At 31.3% G+C, this 15,477-nt stretch overlaps 1 protein-coding gene across 1 annotated transcript; it reads left to right on the top strand.

The window, feature by feature from the left end:
- The first annotated feature begins 9,085 nt into the window (after positions 1–9,085).
- On the top strand, positions 9,086–10,449 carry LOC104231662 (probable ribose-5-phosphate isomerase 2). The gene has a single exon (XM_009784698.2). It carries the CDS (start codon positions 9,464–9,466, stop codon positions 10,250–10,252), a length of 789 nt encoding a protein of 262 aa, XP_009783000.1. The 5' UTR covers positions 9,086–9,463; the 3' UTR covers positions 10,253–10,449.
- The last annotated feature ends 5,028 nt before the right edge of the window (positions 10,450–15,477 follow it).

The raw sequence follows: 15,477 nt of genomic DNA, 5'->3' as shown, positions 1-15,477 counted from the left end.
TTTAATATGTAAAGCGTGGTATAATACTACATTTTGTGTGTTGTCTTGTCATTCTAAAAAAAGCTGAACCGATTGCGAAAAATCTGTTTTGTTTCATAAAAATTTTATATGTAAAGTGTGGTATAATACTACGTTTTGTGTGTTGTATTATCGTTCTGGAAAAAGCTGAATCGACTGTCAAAAAGCTGTTTTGTTTCATAAAAATTTAATATGTAAAGCGTGGTATAATACTACATTTTGTGTGAAATCTTTCCTATAAATAACGGGCGCATTCTAGTTATTTTCTGCGCTTAACAATAACCAATTGCAAATATTTTCATAAAACCAGGGTTTCTCTTTAACAAATGTCTCAACAACCCCTTTATGTCCCAAGGTGCGAGAGCGGCAAAAAATGCATGATGCACGATTGTTGGGAAGAAGTTGGACGCCGCTACTGGGCGTGTATGAACAAATTTTATAGACAACCCGACAAACCTACATGCTTTTGGACTGAGTAATTATCTATGGGTTCCAGGCTCGATATTTGAGGCTCAGTAGCACCAAGCTATCCTTAATTATTATTGTATCAATTTCAATAAGTTTAAAATTTTGTTAGTTTAATAAATTAAATAATTAATTATTTAATTGGACAAAGTAATTAGCTATGGGTTCCAGGCTCGATATTTGAGGCCTAGTAGCACCAAGCTATCCTTAATTCTTTTGTGTGTCAATTTCAATATTTTAAGAATTTTGTTAGTTTATAAATTAAATAATTAATTTTTAATTGGACATGGTATACAACTATGAGTTCCAGACTTGATATTTAATTTGACGACATATATTAATTTGTAGTTCTATAAGTTTATTTTATAAATTAAATAATTAATTTTGTAAAGTATAATTGGATAGAGTTTGTAGTTAGTACACACTTAAACTACAGAGACTCTACGCTAAAAGGCTTTATATTTTACTATGCTAAAAGGCACTATATTTTACTACGCTATAAGGCTCTATATTTTACTATGCTAAAAAGCTCTATATTTTACTACGCTAAAAGACCACTATTCTTTAAGCAAATAAATAATCTAAACTAAATAAAAACAACAAACATATGAACATAACATTCACGAAATTACATATAAAACAGTAAAAGATATTTGTGAACAATTTCATTAACAATAAAAATTATTTCTCAAGTTTTAACTATTTTTTTAAAACACTAATAATTTAATCCGGGTGAAAATAACATACAAATTTAATCGCAAACATAACATAAATCAACGTGGAAACACATTCAAGAAAACAAATATGCATATGCTCTACGAGTACATAAACTAAGTCCGAATACCTCGATTTATATTTTTTGAAATATTGAAAATTTGAAATTTTGACCCCGAAAGAAGGAATCCAAAGCTTGGATTGTATGCGGGACCTGCGCTCTTCACTTTTTGTTTGACGGGTGATTGGGGGGGGGGGACCAGCAGAATGGTGGGGGAGGTTTTTTTAAAAAAATGGAAGATCTGTCGTGGAGAAGAAGAAGGAGGGGTTATATTTTATTAAAGGAAAATACAGTATAATACTACATTTTCCTTAAACGTAGTACTATACTGTATTTTCCTATAAAAAAGTAATTTTTTTAGTAAAACGCAGTATAATACTGCATTTTATGTAGAAATATAACTTTTTTTAACTGTATAAACATATTTTAAGTACAAAAATACGTCATTTCAGTTTCGGACTCGTTATTTATCTTCTGGTACTGTCACATGTCCATCACACGACTTAATTTAAAACTCATCCTTTTTACCAGCCCCTCCCTTCCTTTTTTACCCATACTCACCGGGAGAAATTCAAAAATAGCCAGATTTATAAGTGGTCATTCAAAACTGCCACAGTTTCATAAATAATTGAAATTTAGCCACTTTTCATATAAAGATAAATCTGAACGAAAACACTATTCAAAATCCGAAAAAGTACTCAAGTATAATATACTGGAGTTCCAGCATAATATACTGTAGATTGGAGCACCGATGCTCCAATTTTCAGTATATTATACTGGAACTTTCCGCGTGTTGAAGTTCTAGTATAATATGCTGGAAGTTCATACACATGTGCACCAATTTCCAGTATATTATGCTGGAACTTTTCGTGTTACAACAAAATAGTGGCTATTTTTCAATGGCTTTGCAAATGCTGGCTATTTTTTAGTTACCAGTCTAAAAACTGGCTAGCTCGTGCTATTGTCACTTTTTTTTTACCATCCCCTTTCCTCCCTTTTTACCCATACCCACTCCCGCTAGAAAGCCGACAAACCCCTTATCTTTCCAAATGTTTATTTAGGCCCGTTTAGCCATGAGTTTTGTCAAAATAAATTTTGTGATTTATTTCAAAACTCATGTTTGGCGATAAAATTTGCCCACATTTTGGCAAAATCCCAAATCTCAAACCCCAAATCCCAAAATCACCCCAATTGCTAATTTTGGTCCAAAATTCCAAAACTTGGGAATTATATACATGTTTTTCCAAAATAAAGTTGAAAAATATGTTTTAAAAATGTATGTCCAAACACATTTTCATGTTCAAACCAAACTTCACCCAAATCAGATTTTTCAAAACAAATTTGGAATCTATAGCCAAACACTAGCTTAATAAAATAATCGAAGTATGCATGAACTGATCTGAAAACTATTGTTATCCAAAAGAAAAATGATTAATGAACAATATGAATTAATAAGAAAATAAGATTACAAAATTGAATCCGTTCTGCTCCTGCAAGATGTGCATTTGGGTAGTTGGGCATTAATTGTTCTTATCCAATCTTCCAAATTAGGGGTGGGCATCGGTCGGTTGAGTTCGGTTCGGTTATGAATATTATCAGTTTTGCCTATCGGTTATCGATTTATAAATATGATAAACTGATAACCAAACTGATAAGATATTGGTTATCGGTTATTAATCATTATCGGTTTACCCGATAAGATAAAACTAAAACAGATTCCGCAAATGAGAACAGTTCTGTTTTATGTTGCTTAGATATATTGGCATTCGTTCTCCTTTTCAATTGATCAATATTCTTTTGATAGAAAATGTTTCTTCTAATTATAAGATTTTCTTGCTGCCAAAAGTACCCACATCATCTGATTGAGTAACAGGACAACCAGTTAAAGTTCCATCTTAGTGCAGCTTGACTTGAGTCTTCCAAGAAGAACATTGATTTAAAAGTCAGTGGTTGAATTTGCAAGCAAAGACAATCCATTTGGCGGAGAACTGGTGAGGGCGACAGGGTGTGAGGCGGAAAAACTGAGAAGTGAGAACTATGTATATGAAACCCTAGTGTGTATATACTTAAGGTGCACTAGTAAATTAGTTAACCCTTATTGGGTTATCGGTTTTACCCAATAACAGAATTGCCAAATCGAGATCGAATCGATAACCCAATAAAAAAAATTATCCGTTATCTAACTGTTAACCCAATAACTCAATAAATAATTAACGCTTCGAATTATCGGTTTTACTGGATATATGCCCACCCCTATTCCGAATCCTATATAAGAATGTGAAAAACGTGCCTTGGGAGTTAGGACCGTGGTAGGTCGCAGGTTTGACTGAATGAAGGGTCAAAGTGCATTTAATAGAAGTTTGGGGGAGAAAACTGACAATTCAAGGTCCATTTTATCAATTGGTTATTTGGACCAAGAACACAGAACCTACACCAAATCCAGATATTTGAATTGAAACTTATCCAAATCAAAAGTAATAATATGATTTTTATTCTCTTATTATTAAAGAAATAAATGCAAATAGAGAAGACCATTTGACTAGGCAAAAGAAACTTTGAATTGGGATGGTCAAACATTCTATTCTAATTCAAGATGGCATTAAATTTCTTGCCCAAATAAGAAGTGCTTACCTAGAAAAGAAAATATGTTTGACTCAAAGTTTATGGAAAATGTGAATTTCATTTTCAAAACTAATTCCTTATTTTATGCAAAAATCAACATATTATGGTGATTGTTTTTATTTTCTAATCTTGCCTTCAAAGGAAAAAGAAATTATGCTCTTTATCTAACTAGTTGAATTTTAGTTGATTATCCTGAAAAATATTTTTAAATTTGTCCAAAAAAATATTTTTAAATATTTGTCCAAAAATATTTAAGCTTTGAAGCATTTCTTTCTATGGCATGTAAGTTTAACTTATATATATTGACTGTGGAAATAATTTCACTATCAAATCATCCAAAAGACAATTAAAATTAAAAATATACAATTAATGGAATAAGTGAACTAGAACATAGGCAAATAATCTTTTACAATTGGTTAATTGTACTAATTATCTTTAGTTTGCACAAGAAAGTCCAAAATCTTAGTGGTTGTCCTAGGGGGAAAAGAAAGATGCTCCATGATTATGGAGTAGATGTAGGTTTTAATCAAACAATTTAATGGCCATAAGAAAAAGTAGACTTCCCACCAGGGGTGTTCATAAAAACCCGAAAAATCGAATCAAACCGAAAATTAAATCAAATCGATCAAAAAAATCGATACTTTTTGGTGTGGTTTGGTTTTGGTTTTGAATTTTAAAAACCGATCAAATTTGGCTTGGTTTTGATTTTAATCAGAAAAAAACCAAACCAAACCGACTATAGGAATATCAATTTCAAATTTATTATTACACCTATATATATGTATATTGTTATACAAAGTTTCAAAAAATTTATGGTGAATGTTAATAGTTTGCACTTTTAATATAGTTCTTTACCTTTACATTCTAGTTTGATTGGTAGTTTTCTTTTGTTTAGTGTAAGAATCCTTTTCGTGTTAAAAATAACATATTTTTAATTGAGTCCTTAAATTATTCATCACTATTTGATTTAATTATCATCAATATATTTTGGTAAATAATAGATTTCTCAAAGGGCAATTGATTTGATAGTGTTACATTGAAAATGTGGTCGCCGGAATATGTATTTGGTAGTGTATGTCTTATATTTAAGAAAAAACCGACAAATAACAGAAAAAACCGACATAAACCGAATCGAGAAAAACCGACTTAATTAGTTTGGTTTGGTTCTAATATTTGAAAAACCGACTTACTTGATTTGGTTTTTTTGTAGGGAAAAACTGATCCAAACCGAACCATGAACACCCCTACTTCCCACATGTTGCTATCCTAGAGAAAAAAACAAGATTACCTTAGTTCATTAACAATCAAAAAGCATAATCATGAAGCGTCTAAGAAAAATTTCATGAATTACGATAGATAAATTTAAAGTTTAAAAGTTATTTAATCATTAGGTATTCGCTGACACAATTAATTTATATTCCGCCAGTAAGCCTATTTAGAATAAAAATTTAACTTTCTATCAAAATATTATTCATTTTCAGAACTCAAACTTGAAACCTCTAATTTTTAAGTTAAGAGGGTTTCAAAGATAGACAATTAAAATTGAGTATTATTTTAAATGAAAGCATGATACCTGCCTTGTTTCCTACACCTAAGTACTAAGTACTAAGTAATATTTAATATTAGAGCTATCTCTATATATGGATTCTTTTCACATGGCCCCATTAAAAAGAGAAAAAAGATATTGAGTTAGGGGTATTCATGGTTCAGTTTGGATCGGTTTTTCCCTAAAAAGAAATCAAATCAAGTAAGTCAGTTTTTCAAATATTAGAACCAAACTAAACCAAATAAGTCGGTTTTTTCTCGATTCGGTTTATGTCGGTTTTTCAGTTTTTTCGGTTATTTGTCGGGTTTTTTCTTAAATATAAGACATGCACTACCAAACACATATTTCGGCGACCACATTTTTAACGTAACACTATCAAATCAATTGCCCTTTGAGAAATCTATTATTTACCAAGATATATTGATGATAATTGAATCAAATAGTGATGAATAATTTAAGAACTCAATTAAAAATATATTATTTTTAACATGAAATAAATTTTTACACTTAACAAAAGAAAACTATCAATCAAACTAGAATGTAAAGGTAAAGAATTGCGCAAATGATTAACATTTACTATAAAATTTTTGAAACTTTGTATAAAAGTATACATATATATATAGGTGTAATTCTAAATTTAAAATAGCTACTTCTATATTCGGTTTGGTTCGTTTTTTTTTTTATTAAAACCAAAATCAACCCAAATTTGATCGGTTTTTAAATTTCAAAACCAAAACCAAACCAAATAAAAAAGTATCGATTTTTTTGGCCGGTTTGGTTTGATTTTTCGGATTTTTATGAACACCTCTGTATAGAGTTTGTAGTTATATAACTAAAAATTAATTGTCCCCACTTCATATCAAATCTGCTTCTATGGTCAACTTCACTGATTTTGTGTCAATGCTTACTCAAATCTCTGAGTGTGTTGATACTTTTATATTTGCAGCAATAACTTTAAGTTAATGATTTTTTGTTATTTCTCATCTGGTATTTGTTATTTGCTTTGTAGCTCGATTAATCTGAATATGTGTTGGAAAATTGAAAGGCAAAGCCCTTTTTACAAAAATCGAATTTCTCCCAAAAGCTCGAATCTGAAACCTCCGATTAAAAAATTTGAATAATTAGTTTGAGCTATACGTTTATACGCTACTATAAATGAATATTCGGTTAAATCGCATAAATGACATAGTTAGCCACCTTATTTTGGCTAATCACTTTCCTATAGAATTTATTATGAGAACTAATGGTGGCAAAATGGATTTAAAAAAAACAGTTATCCACTCATATTATTGACTGAAAGATGGGTCGGATAATAAACTTTTTTAAAAATGAGTAAAAAATATGTATAAGAATCTTATTATCCATTTAGAAAAATGATAACTAATGGATAACTAATGAGTTTAACTTTTAAATTTGTAACGACTCAAACTGAAGGTTCCTCAATTGTTGGAGACTGAAAACTCTCCGAAAAGTTATCATATTTAAAAAGTTATGGATAATATGGATATCCATATTATCCGATGGTTAACCTATTTTTTATCCATATTAAATATAGGTCGGGGCTTCTTTCACCTTCTTTAGCCGAGGGTCTATCAGAACACTCTGCCCTTCCAGGGTAAGGCTGCGTACATCCTACTCTCCCCAGACCTCACTTGCGGAATTACACTAAGTTGTTGTATTAAATATAAGTCAGGTCAGATAATTTATTCGTTTTCAACCCACTCATATTCGACCCGACTCACCAATTTGCCCCTTAATGAGAACTAAAGGAAGATGTCATTTTCTATGCACAAGAGCAAAGAGAACAAAAGGGGGAATTTTTTTATGCCTAAATTTACGGATGGCAATGGGGCGGGGCGGGTGAACGCGGGTGGTTCTTGCAACCTTTGAAAGTGCTTTAGCTTTAGTTTTGAGCAAAGTGGATTTTGGAGAATAAGAATATATACTTGATTATAACGTGAGAGTAGAAATTTCTCATCTCATTTCCAACTACTTAGAAAAATATTGGTGCAATTTCACTTTTATTGATTTGCTTTTAAAATTTTAGTAAAGGCCAAGGGCAGATGAAATGCATAGTATATATGCTCCTTATCTTCCTCTTCTTTTTCCTTTTTGACATATGAACTGGATTATTTCTTTATTTGTATTAGAGATAAGATTTTATCTATTTTCTGGATGTTACGATGTTGTTATTATTTCTATGGTTTCTGTTGATGGTATTGATATATTGTATTTTTTTATTTTTTTAAGCCAAGGGTCTATCGAAAACAGTCTCTACTCCCTCAAGGTATGGATAAGATCTGCGTACACACTACTCTCCTCATACCTCACTTGTGGGATTATACTGGGTCGTTGTTTTTGTTGTTATTGTTGTTGTTGTTGTTATTGTATTAGAGATAAGATGCTTTTAGTAATATGTATTAAGTAGCATATTTCTTCAATGTGTAAGCTTGATTCTTTAATTAATCAATTATGCAGAAATATTTTTTTATTGAAATGCACGGTGAAACTCGAATTTAGAACATTTAATTACTCTAATATCATGTTAGTGAAATGCTAGTTTTATTTATTTTGTGTTAAGTATGCAACAATTTCTACCTGCTCCTCAAGAAAATAAGGGAAAAACGAATTTAAGTTAAAACAATATTATTAAGAGGCGTCTTTTTTTTTTCTTTGACCAAAAGAAAATATATCATAGTCAACTGAATGTGGAAAAGTCATTAAACATTAATAATCACTTGCCATTTTTAATAAATGGAAAGGGAAGAGAAATAAAAAGAGAGGAAAGTGTGTAATGTCCAAAGAGTAAATCCATCAATAATCTATGAATGAGATCACCAAGGAACGTGATTAAGGGATAAAATTCATTTACTTTTAATCAAATATTTTCAGTTTGAATTCTAGAAATAAAAATTTATCACAAGGAATATCCTTTTGATGAAGTTACAAATTAATCTAGCCAATAGAATTCGGTTGCCCAATAATAATACGTAAAAAAAATTAAATTAGTTATACCTTAATAAAAAAGATTCTAAATTAATAAATCCCCAATTCGGATGAGTTATTACATCATATATATATGTTTTGGTATTATTAGTCCCTTGTTTGGTTGTATTTTTCAATTATTAGTTATATATCATGTTAATCACTCCACTATTTTATATATAGCAAACCATGACATTAACAATATCATAATTTTTAATACAAGGATAAATATGCATAAGGATAGAATTGTCCTTTCAAAACCTCTAATATACCAAAATAAATAGTCAATAAAAAATAATCTGAGTATAATTAATCTCAATATTACTAATACACCATATTCAATACTATTCTTATACATACTACAAAACGACCCCTTACAGATATATTATTCATAAATAATACATATTATATATTCGTTAGCTATTTTTAATTTAAGTATATATATTATATATTCGTTAATTAGTTTACGCTTTTAAATTTTTTTGTATGTAATATTATTCTAGTGTTTAATAGGTGTGTAAGTAATTTGGGAATAAGATCAATAGTTAAAGTATGTATTTTGTCTTTTTAATTTAAATAATTTACATAAAAATAATATGGATGCTAGTTGTTTATTGGTTCGAGGATTCTGTCACGCCTCCTTCTTCCCACGAATACTCTCTTTTCCCTCTTCTTCCTCCTCCTTATTCCTTCTTAATTTACCTATAAATTCTGTCCTAAACCCTAACAAATCTAACACAGAGAAAAAAAAATCTTCCTTTTCCGCCCCCCCTCTTCTCTCCTCCACACAATTTCCAATCTTTATCACCCCCATTCATATCTTTTGTCCATTTTCTCTTTTTTTTAAAAAGGCCCCTTCTTTCTTTTTCACCAATTTGTTTCACATTTTTTTTTTTGCTGAATTTTTCATCTATATATACCCTCTAATAGTTTCATTCTTCATCTCACTTCAACCCCTTTAACATTTTTGTGTTAAAGATCCAATCTTTTTCTTGTTTTCTTCAATTCTTGATTTTTTTCTATTAGTTTTAGCAATTACCATTTTAATATCAATGGCTATTGCTTACCCTCAATTTTTCAAACCCAAAAAAGTTGAACCTTCATTAATGGTTTCAGTTTCTTCTGTTAATTTATCACAAGATGAGCTGAAAAAAATTGCAGCATATAAAGCTGTTGAATTTGTTGAGTCGGGTATGGTTGTTGGTTTAGGCACAGGTTCAACAGCAAAACATGCTGTAGACAAAATAGCTGAATTATTACACACTGGAAAATTAAAAAATATTATAGGAATACCAACTTCCAAGATTACACATGAACAAGCTGTTTCACTTGGTATTCCATTATCAGATCTGAATAAACATCCAATTGTTGATTTATCAATTGATGGTGCTGATGAAGTTGACCAAGAAATGAATTTGGTCAAAGGTAGAGGAGGTTCATTACTTAGAGAAAAAATGGTTGAAACTGCTTCAAAAAAATTTATTGTTATAGTTGATGAGTCAAAATTGGTGAATTATTTAGGTGGTAGTGGACTTGCTATGCCTGTTGAAATTGTTCCCTTTTGTTGGGAATTTACACTTAAAAGGCTTGAAATGTTGTTTATTGAAGCTGGTTGTGTTGGGAAATTGAGAACTGTTGGAGAAAATGGTGAAGCTTATGTTACTGATAATGGTAATTATATTATTGATTTGTATTTCAAGAAAGATATGGGAGATTTGAAAGCTGCTAGTGATGCTATTTTGAGACTTGCTGGTGTTGTTGAGCATGGTATGTTTATTGATATGGCTACTACTGTTATTGTGGCTGGAAAACTTGGTGTTTCTGTTACTAATAAGGAGTAATAAATAGGATTAAGGTTGGAGTTTAGATCAGTTTATTATCTTTTTTAGGAATTTTAGTTTTTTACTAATTTTATTCAGCTGAGGTATTAGGATGTTATCTTGCTGAAATATTTATGTGGCAAGTGAAAAATGTGGTGCTTTTTCTGCCAACTAATATATTGAATTATTTGGGGTATTTTTGCCTCAAAGTTGCTATCTTTGAAAGGGCTCATTGATGAACAAATTTTTATGCTATTTCTTGATTATATCATTTTTTTGGGATGGTTTAGCATTTTTGAGTATCCATGAGCTGATTTGAGGTTCATTGAGTTCTGTTGTCACCTGATTTTATATGTCCATTACTGTAGTTGGTTTGAGGTTCATTGAGTTCTGTTATCACCTGATTTTATATGTCCAATACTGTTATATTTAACTCTTCTGTAGTTGCTTGCGTGGAATCTTCAAAAATGATGATCCTCGAAAAATGCACTACTTTTGGAGGATCCGCACCAGACTCATTTTAATATGGCTCTACTTTTATGATGGTATTCCGTGCATATCAATGTTGAAAGATCCTAAGCTCTTCTTGAATTATATATAGTACTCCCTCCGGTCCAAAATAAGTGATTTTTTGGATGTTTTCACACAGATTAAGAAATTTACCTTTTAGCATTAATTAGCAATGGAATTTACCATATTAACCTTTACTATCTCACATAAACACTCCTAACACATATTCCAACACTATTTACTCCAAGGACAATGTAGGAAAAAAATAATTATTCATTCTTGAAATCTGGAAAAATCACTTATTTTGGACCACAAGAAAAAGGCCAAAAAATCACTTATTTTGGACCGGAGGGAGTACTTGTTTTGTCCTAATTCTTTTCTTGAGCCGAGGGTCGATCGAAAATAGTCTTTCTATTTTTTCAAGGTAAGGGTAAAGTTTGCATACGTACTACTCTCCCCAGACCTCATTTCTCGGATTATACTGGTTTTTTTTGTTGTTGTTGTTGTTGTACTTGTTTTGCCTTAATATCAGCATGTGTTGATGCACTATGGATGTGCAGTTCTTAAACTTCAAGTCTTTAAATGTAATTAGTGAATCCTGCTATTAGGTGTCTAACTCCCTGTTAACGTCCCCTTTAAAGAACAACTTGGTGCACTAAGTTTCCGTTATGCACGAGGTACGGGAAAAGGCCGGACCACAAGGGTCTATTGTACGCAAACTTACCGTGCATTTTTGCAAGAGGCTGATTCCACGACTTGAACTCATGATCTCTTGATCACATGACAACAATTTTACCAGTTACGCCAAGGCTACCATTATAAATGATTTTTGCGTTGTTATGACTGCTAATCTAGGGAAATTGATGTGTTGATATTGGTAGCCAAATTTAAACTGCTTTTAGCTGAACATAAAGAAGGTTAAGGACTAGAATTTACAATTATATAGTATGTTAACAGGTGTATATATATGTCTTTGAAAAGAATGAACACTGATATGCAGATGCATCTTATAGTGTTACAAGTTGTGACACTATAATTTTTTTGTCATTCTGTATGTTGGAAAGTATTCCTTTTTAGAAGCAAGTGGTCCTCCATTCCCACAACTTGTCACTTGTATGATTTTGATTTGATGTTCTGGACTACTGGGGACCTTGTGTATAATGTGGACTGGGGACAGATGATATTTTTTTTAAGATTTGGATATTTATGACAATCTTTTCATATTATAATGTTGGGGTTCGTAGTCAGCTTGCATGTACTTTGACTATTCCACTAGTCATCTGCTAACTCCACCATCTAGTCGAGTGTCACAGTCTCTCTATTCTCCCAGGGTAGGGGAAAGATCTGCATAGACATTATCCTCCTCAGACTCCACTGAGAACTTGGTTATTGTTGTTATCTACTGACTCCACTAGTGCAGGTGTCAAAAACTTTATTCATCAAGACTTAGGTAGACCGTAGACGAGACAATAATGTTGGTCTCCTTGATTTCTACCGATATTATTGACCATCTAGACTACACCCTCGGATGCTATGCTAGGAGAGATGATGAATCTAACCGCGCTTTGGACCACATTATCTTTTCGGATAGGTGCTTATCTCACATGTATATCTATCTTGGTTAGAATATAGACATCACACGCTTCAATTATGGCCTCTGTTTTAGTTCTCTGTTTGATCCCTGGACTATATATCACGACCATTACATTAAACCTTCAATTTGTTTTGAAAGTTAATACTCCTGCCGTTCCAATTTATGTGAACTTATTTGGGTGGGCACGAAATTTAAGAAAAAATAAAGACTTTTGGAATTTGTGGTCCTAAACAAGCCAAAAGGGGCCTAGAGTATTTGTGTGGTTATAAAAGTTTGTCATTAAGGTAGAATTGTAAGTTTAAGCTAAATTGTTATCAAATTTAGAAAGGGGTCATTCTTTTTGGAACGACCCAAAAAGGAAATAGGTTCACATAAACTGAAAAAGAGCGAGTATGTTCTTCGGGCAAAGAACATATGAAAATTCCAAGGTAGACCACCTCTGGGATTATATATTTTCGTGCCGAGATTCTGCAGTTTCTAGCATGTGAAGACCCATATGTAGTTTCAGCACTGGAATTTTCAAAGCTCTGGTTTTATTACAGACTTACAGTAGCACAGAACTAAATTGAAGAAATAAGATCAACGTCTTGTTTCTAACATTACTGCTGTTGATAACTTAGTTTCAATACAGCTATTAATATGTGTGTCGTGATGTGTGGAATAGGCGCATGTCGTGAGTTCAAACTTGACTTTGAATTTGATAAGTTCCCTGATTAGAATTTGATAAACTCATCTTTTAGTCTCACTATTAACTCTAACCCTAATGGATTGGTTGCTCGTAAATAGCTGAAGTATACGTAAGTTGACTCGAACATCATCGATTAAAAAAGTTAAAGGAATCATATAATGTATAAAAAAAAAGGGACAAAATAAGATTAGAAGACAAATTAAGGTTATAAGATCTTAGGTTGTTGAATTCTTTTGTTCGTTGGTGCAATTTTGTTAGGTATGCATGCAAACGCCAAAGTATACGATCTATTTTCACATGCCTTTTCAATTTAACACGTTTTGCTTGCTTTATCGGTAGGTGGGAATACATCTAGGGTAAATAAGTAATGAATGTCACAAAATGAGCAGCTCGGTGCACGGAGTATCTTGCATCCACGCAAAGTCTTGAAAAGGGCCGCATCTCGAGGGATGTGATATAGGCAACAACCTACCCTAATGAAGCATTAATGGTTAATTTTGCGACTTGAACCTGTGATGAGAGATAACTTTACCGTTGCTCCAAGACTCCCCTTCAATGAATGTCACAAAAAAATTATTTAAAAATAAATTCGATCCCTTTGTATTTACTTTGTATAGTCCCAGCCATTTGATTTAACCTATATATACACGACTTTATCTCTCTTTTGGGGTGAAAATAGAAGAGTCAATTGCTCAAAATGTACAAATATTTCCAACCATTAGACTCACAAGATCTGGTTTATACAATTCCTCTAGGATGAATTTAATAAACAGCAATCAGATTTCTTATTGAAAGCCAGTGCAAAGCATGTTTGCTTACCCCAGTTCTTTGCTGGTTAAGACCTCCACTTGTTACGATCGACAAGTAACCTACTTAAAATCGTCCAGAAATATCGATCGAAATCGGTCGAAAAACTAGAAGCGATTTCTAACCGGCTTTAATTCGTCGAAATTAGGCTGGTCAGTAATAAATAGCGACCAAAGACGATCGCAATTTCTGACCGATTTCAGTCGCTCAATTAAATTTCATAAGTGACCAAAAAAAAAGAAAAAATCTACCGAAAAAACCGACCGAAGTCGGTCGGTATTTTTAATTATGCAATTAAAAAAATACACCGTCTGGGAATCAAATCGGGGTCTGCACTATGGCATGATACATTGAGACATTTCTATAACAACATCCCTATATAATAGTCATTCACTATAAAAGCCTAATTTTTCTCAGCAACAACCTATAATAGCATTCTGCCTATAACAGCAACAACCATCTTGATGACAGTATGCTCTTTGTAAAATTACCCTTCTATAACAGTCATGCAGATTTTCTAAGATTATTACTAATAATAATTCTAAATATTTAAGCAAATATTTTATAACTTTAATGTACAACTTATAATAGCTATATCTATTACCTTAAGGATAGCAGTATGTTCCTTGAACATATGCACATCAGATATTTTTATCACTAAAGATCTACAAATGATATATCTTGCATTAGAAAAATGCCAAAAAATACTTAAAAGATCTATTTATACTTTTTGAAGACATGCATATCATTCTTTTTTTTTTATTTGAAGATGTACACATGATATATCTTATATTGGACAATTATCAATAATATGTAAACGTAATTTATTCATATTTTTTAATTGTGTGCCTTAGAGTTTAAATATTTGTGCGTTTATTTAAGAATTTTTTAATAATGTATTAGATTTATTTAGCATTTAATTCGTGAAATATTTATATCTTTTGAGATTTTGAATTTAAATATTTTATTAATCTTTTATATATAATATTAAAAATAAAAATAATTAGTTTTTGGATAATTTTTGTCTATAACAACCAAAATATATTTAAATGTCAAATGCTGTTATAGGTGTATAACAGCCATTCGCTATAAAAACTGAAAAATTTCGGAATAAATGATGCTATTATAGAGAGATTTGACTGTACTATTCTACCACTAGACCATTGGTACATTTTAGTTTTAAACTATCTTTTATTTTATTTGTACTCTTTAATTGCATTTTCGCGCAAAAAAAATAACCAACCGATTACGTCGGTTTTATGAAAAATATAAAATTACCGACCAATTTTGGTCGATTTTTTGAATATTAATCTTAATTTATTTTACATGAAAAACCGACCAAAGTTGGTCGGTTTCTTAAAAAATAAATTTCGCGGGACGCCAAAATAGTTTCCCGCATTTTTGCGCTAAAAAAAAATCGACTAAAATTGTTCGGTTTCATAAAAAAAATTTAAAACTAAAATATTTTTTCGGTCGCGTTTTTACCGACCGATGCGGTTGGTTTTGGCCGAATTTCTAGTAGTGACGCGATTCGGATGAGTGATGTCCCGTGCTTTTGCAAATTTTACAATGATTCTAATTAACAAATCACAGAGTAAAATGTGATTAGCAAATAGCAAAAATACAGTAAGAAGCAATGGGAATTCC

This window comes from Nicotiana sylvestris, chromosome 10 (genome assembly GCF_000393655.2).
Source record: "Nicotiana sylvestris chromosome 10, ASM39365v2, whole genome shotgun sequence".
In the NCBI taxonomy this organism is placed as follows: domain Eukaryota; kingdom Viridiplantae; phylum Streptophyta; class Magnoliopsida; order Solanales; family Solanaceae; genus Nicotiana; species Nicotiana sylvestris.
Note: the sequence above shows the minus strand (reverse complement) of the source record. Positions and strands in the feature narration are given on the sequence as shown.

Bases quoted from the DNA above. Each gene is read 5' to 3' on its own strand.
- LOC104231662 (XM_009784698.2), top strand. From the start codon at position 9,464: ATGGCTATTGCTTACCCTCAATTTTTCAAACCCAAAAAAGTTGAACCT.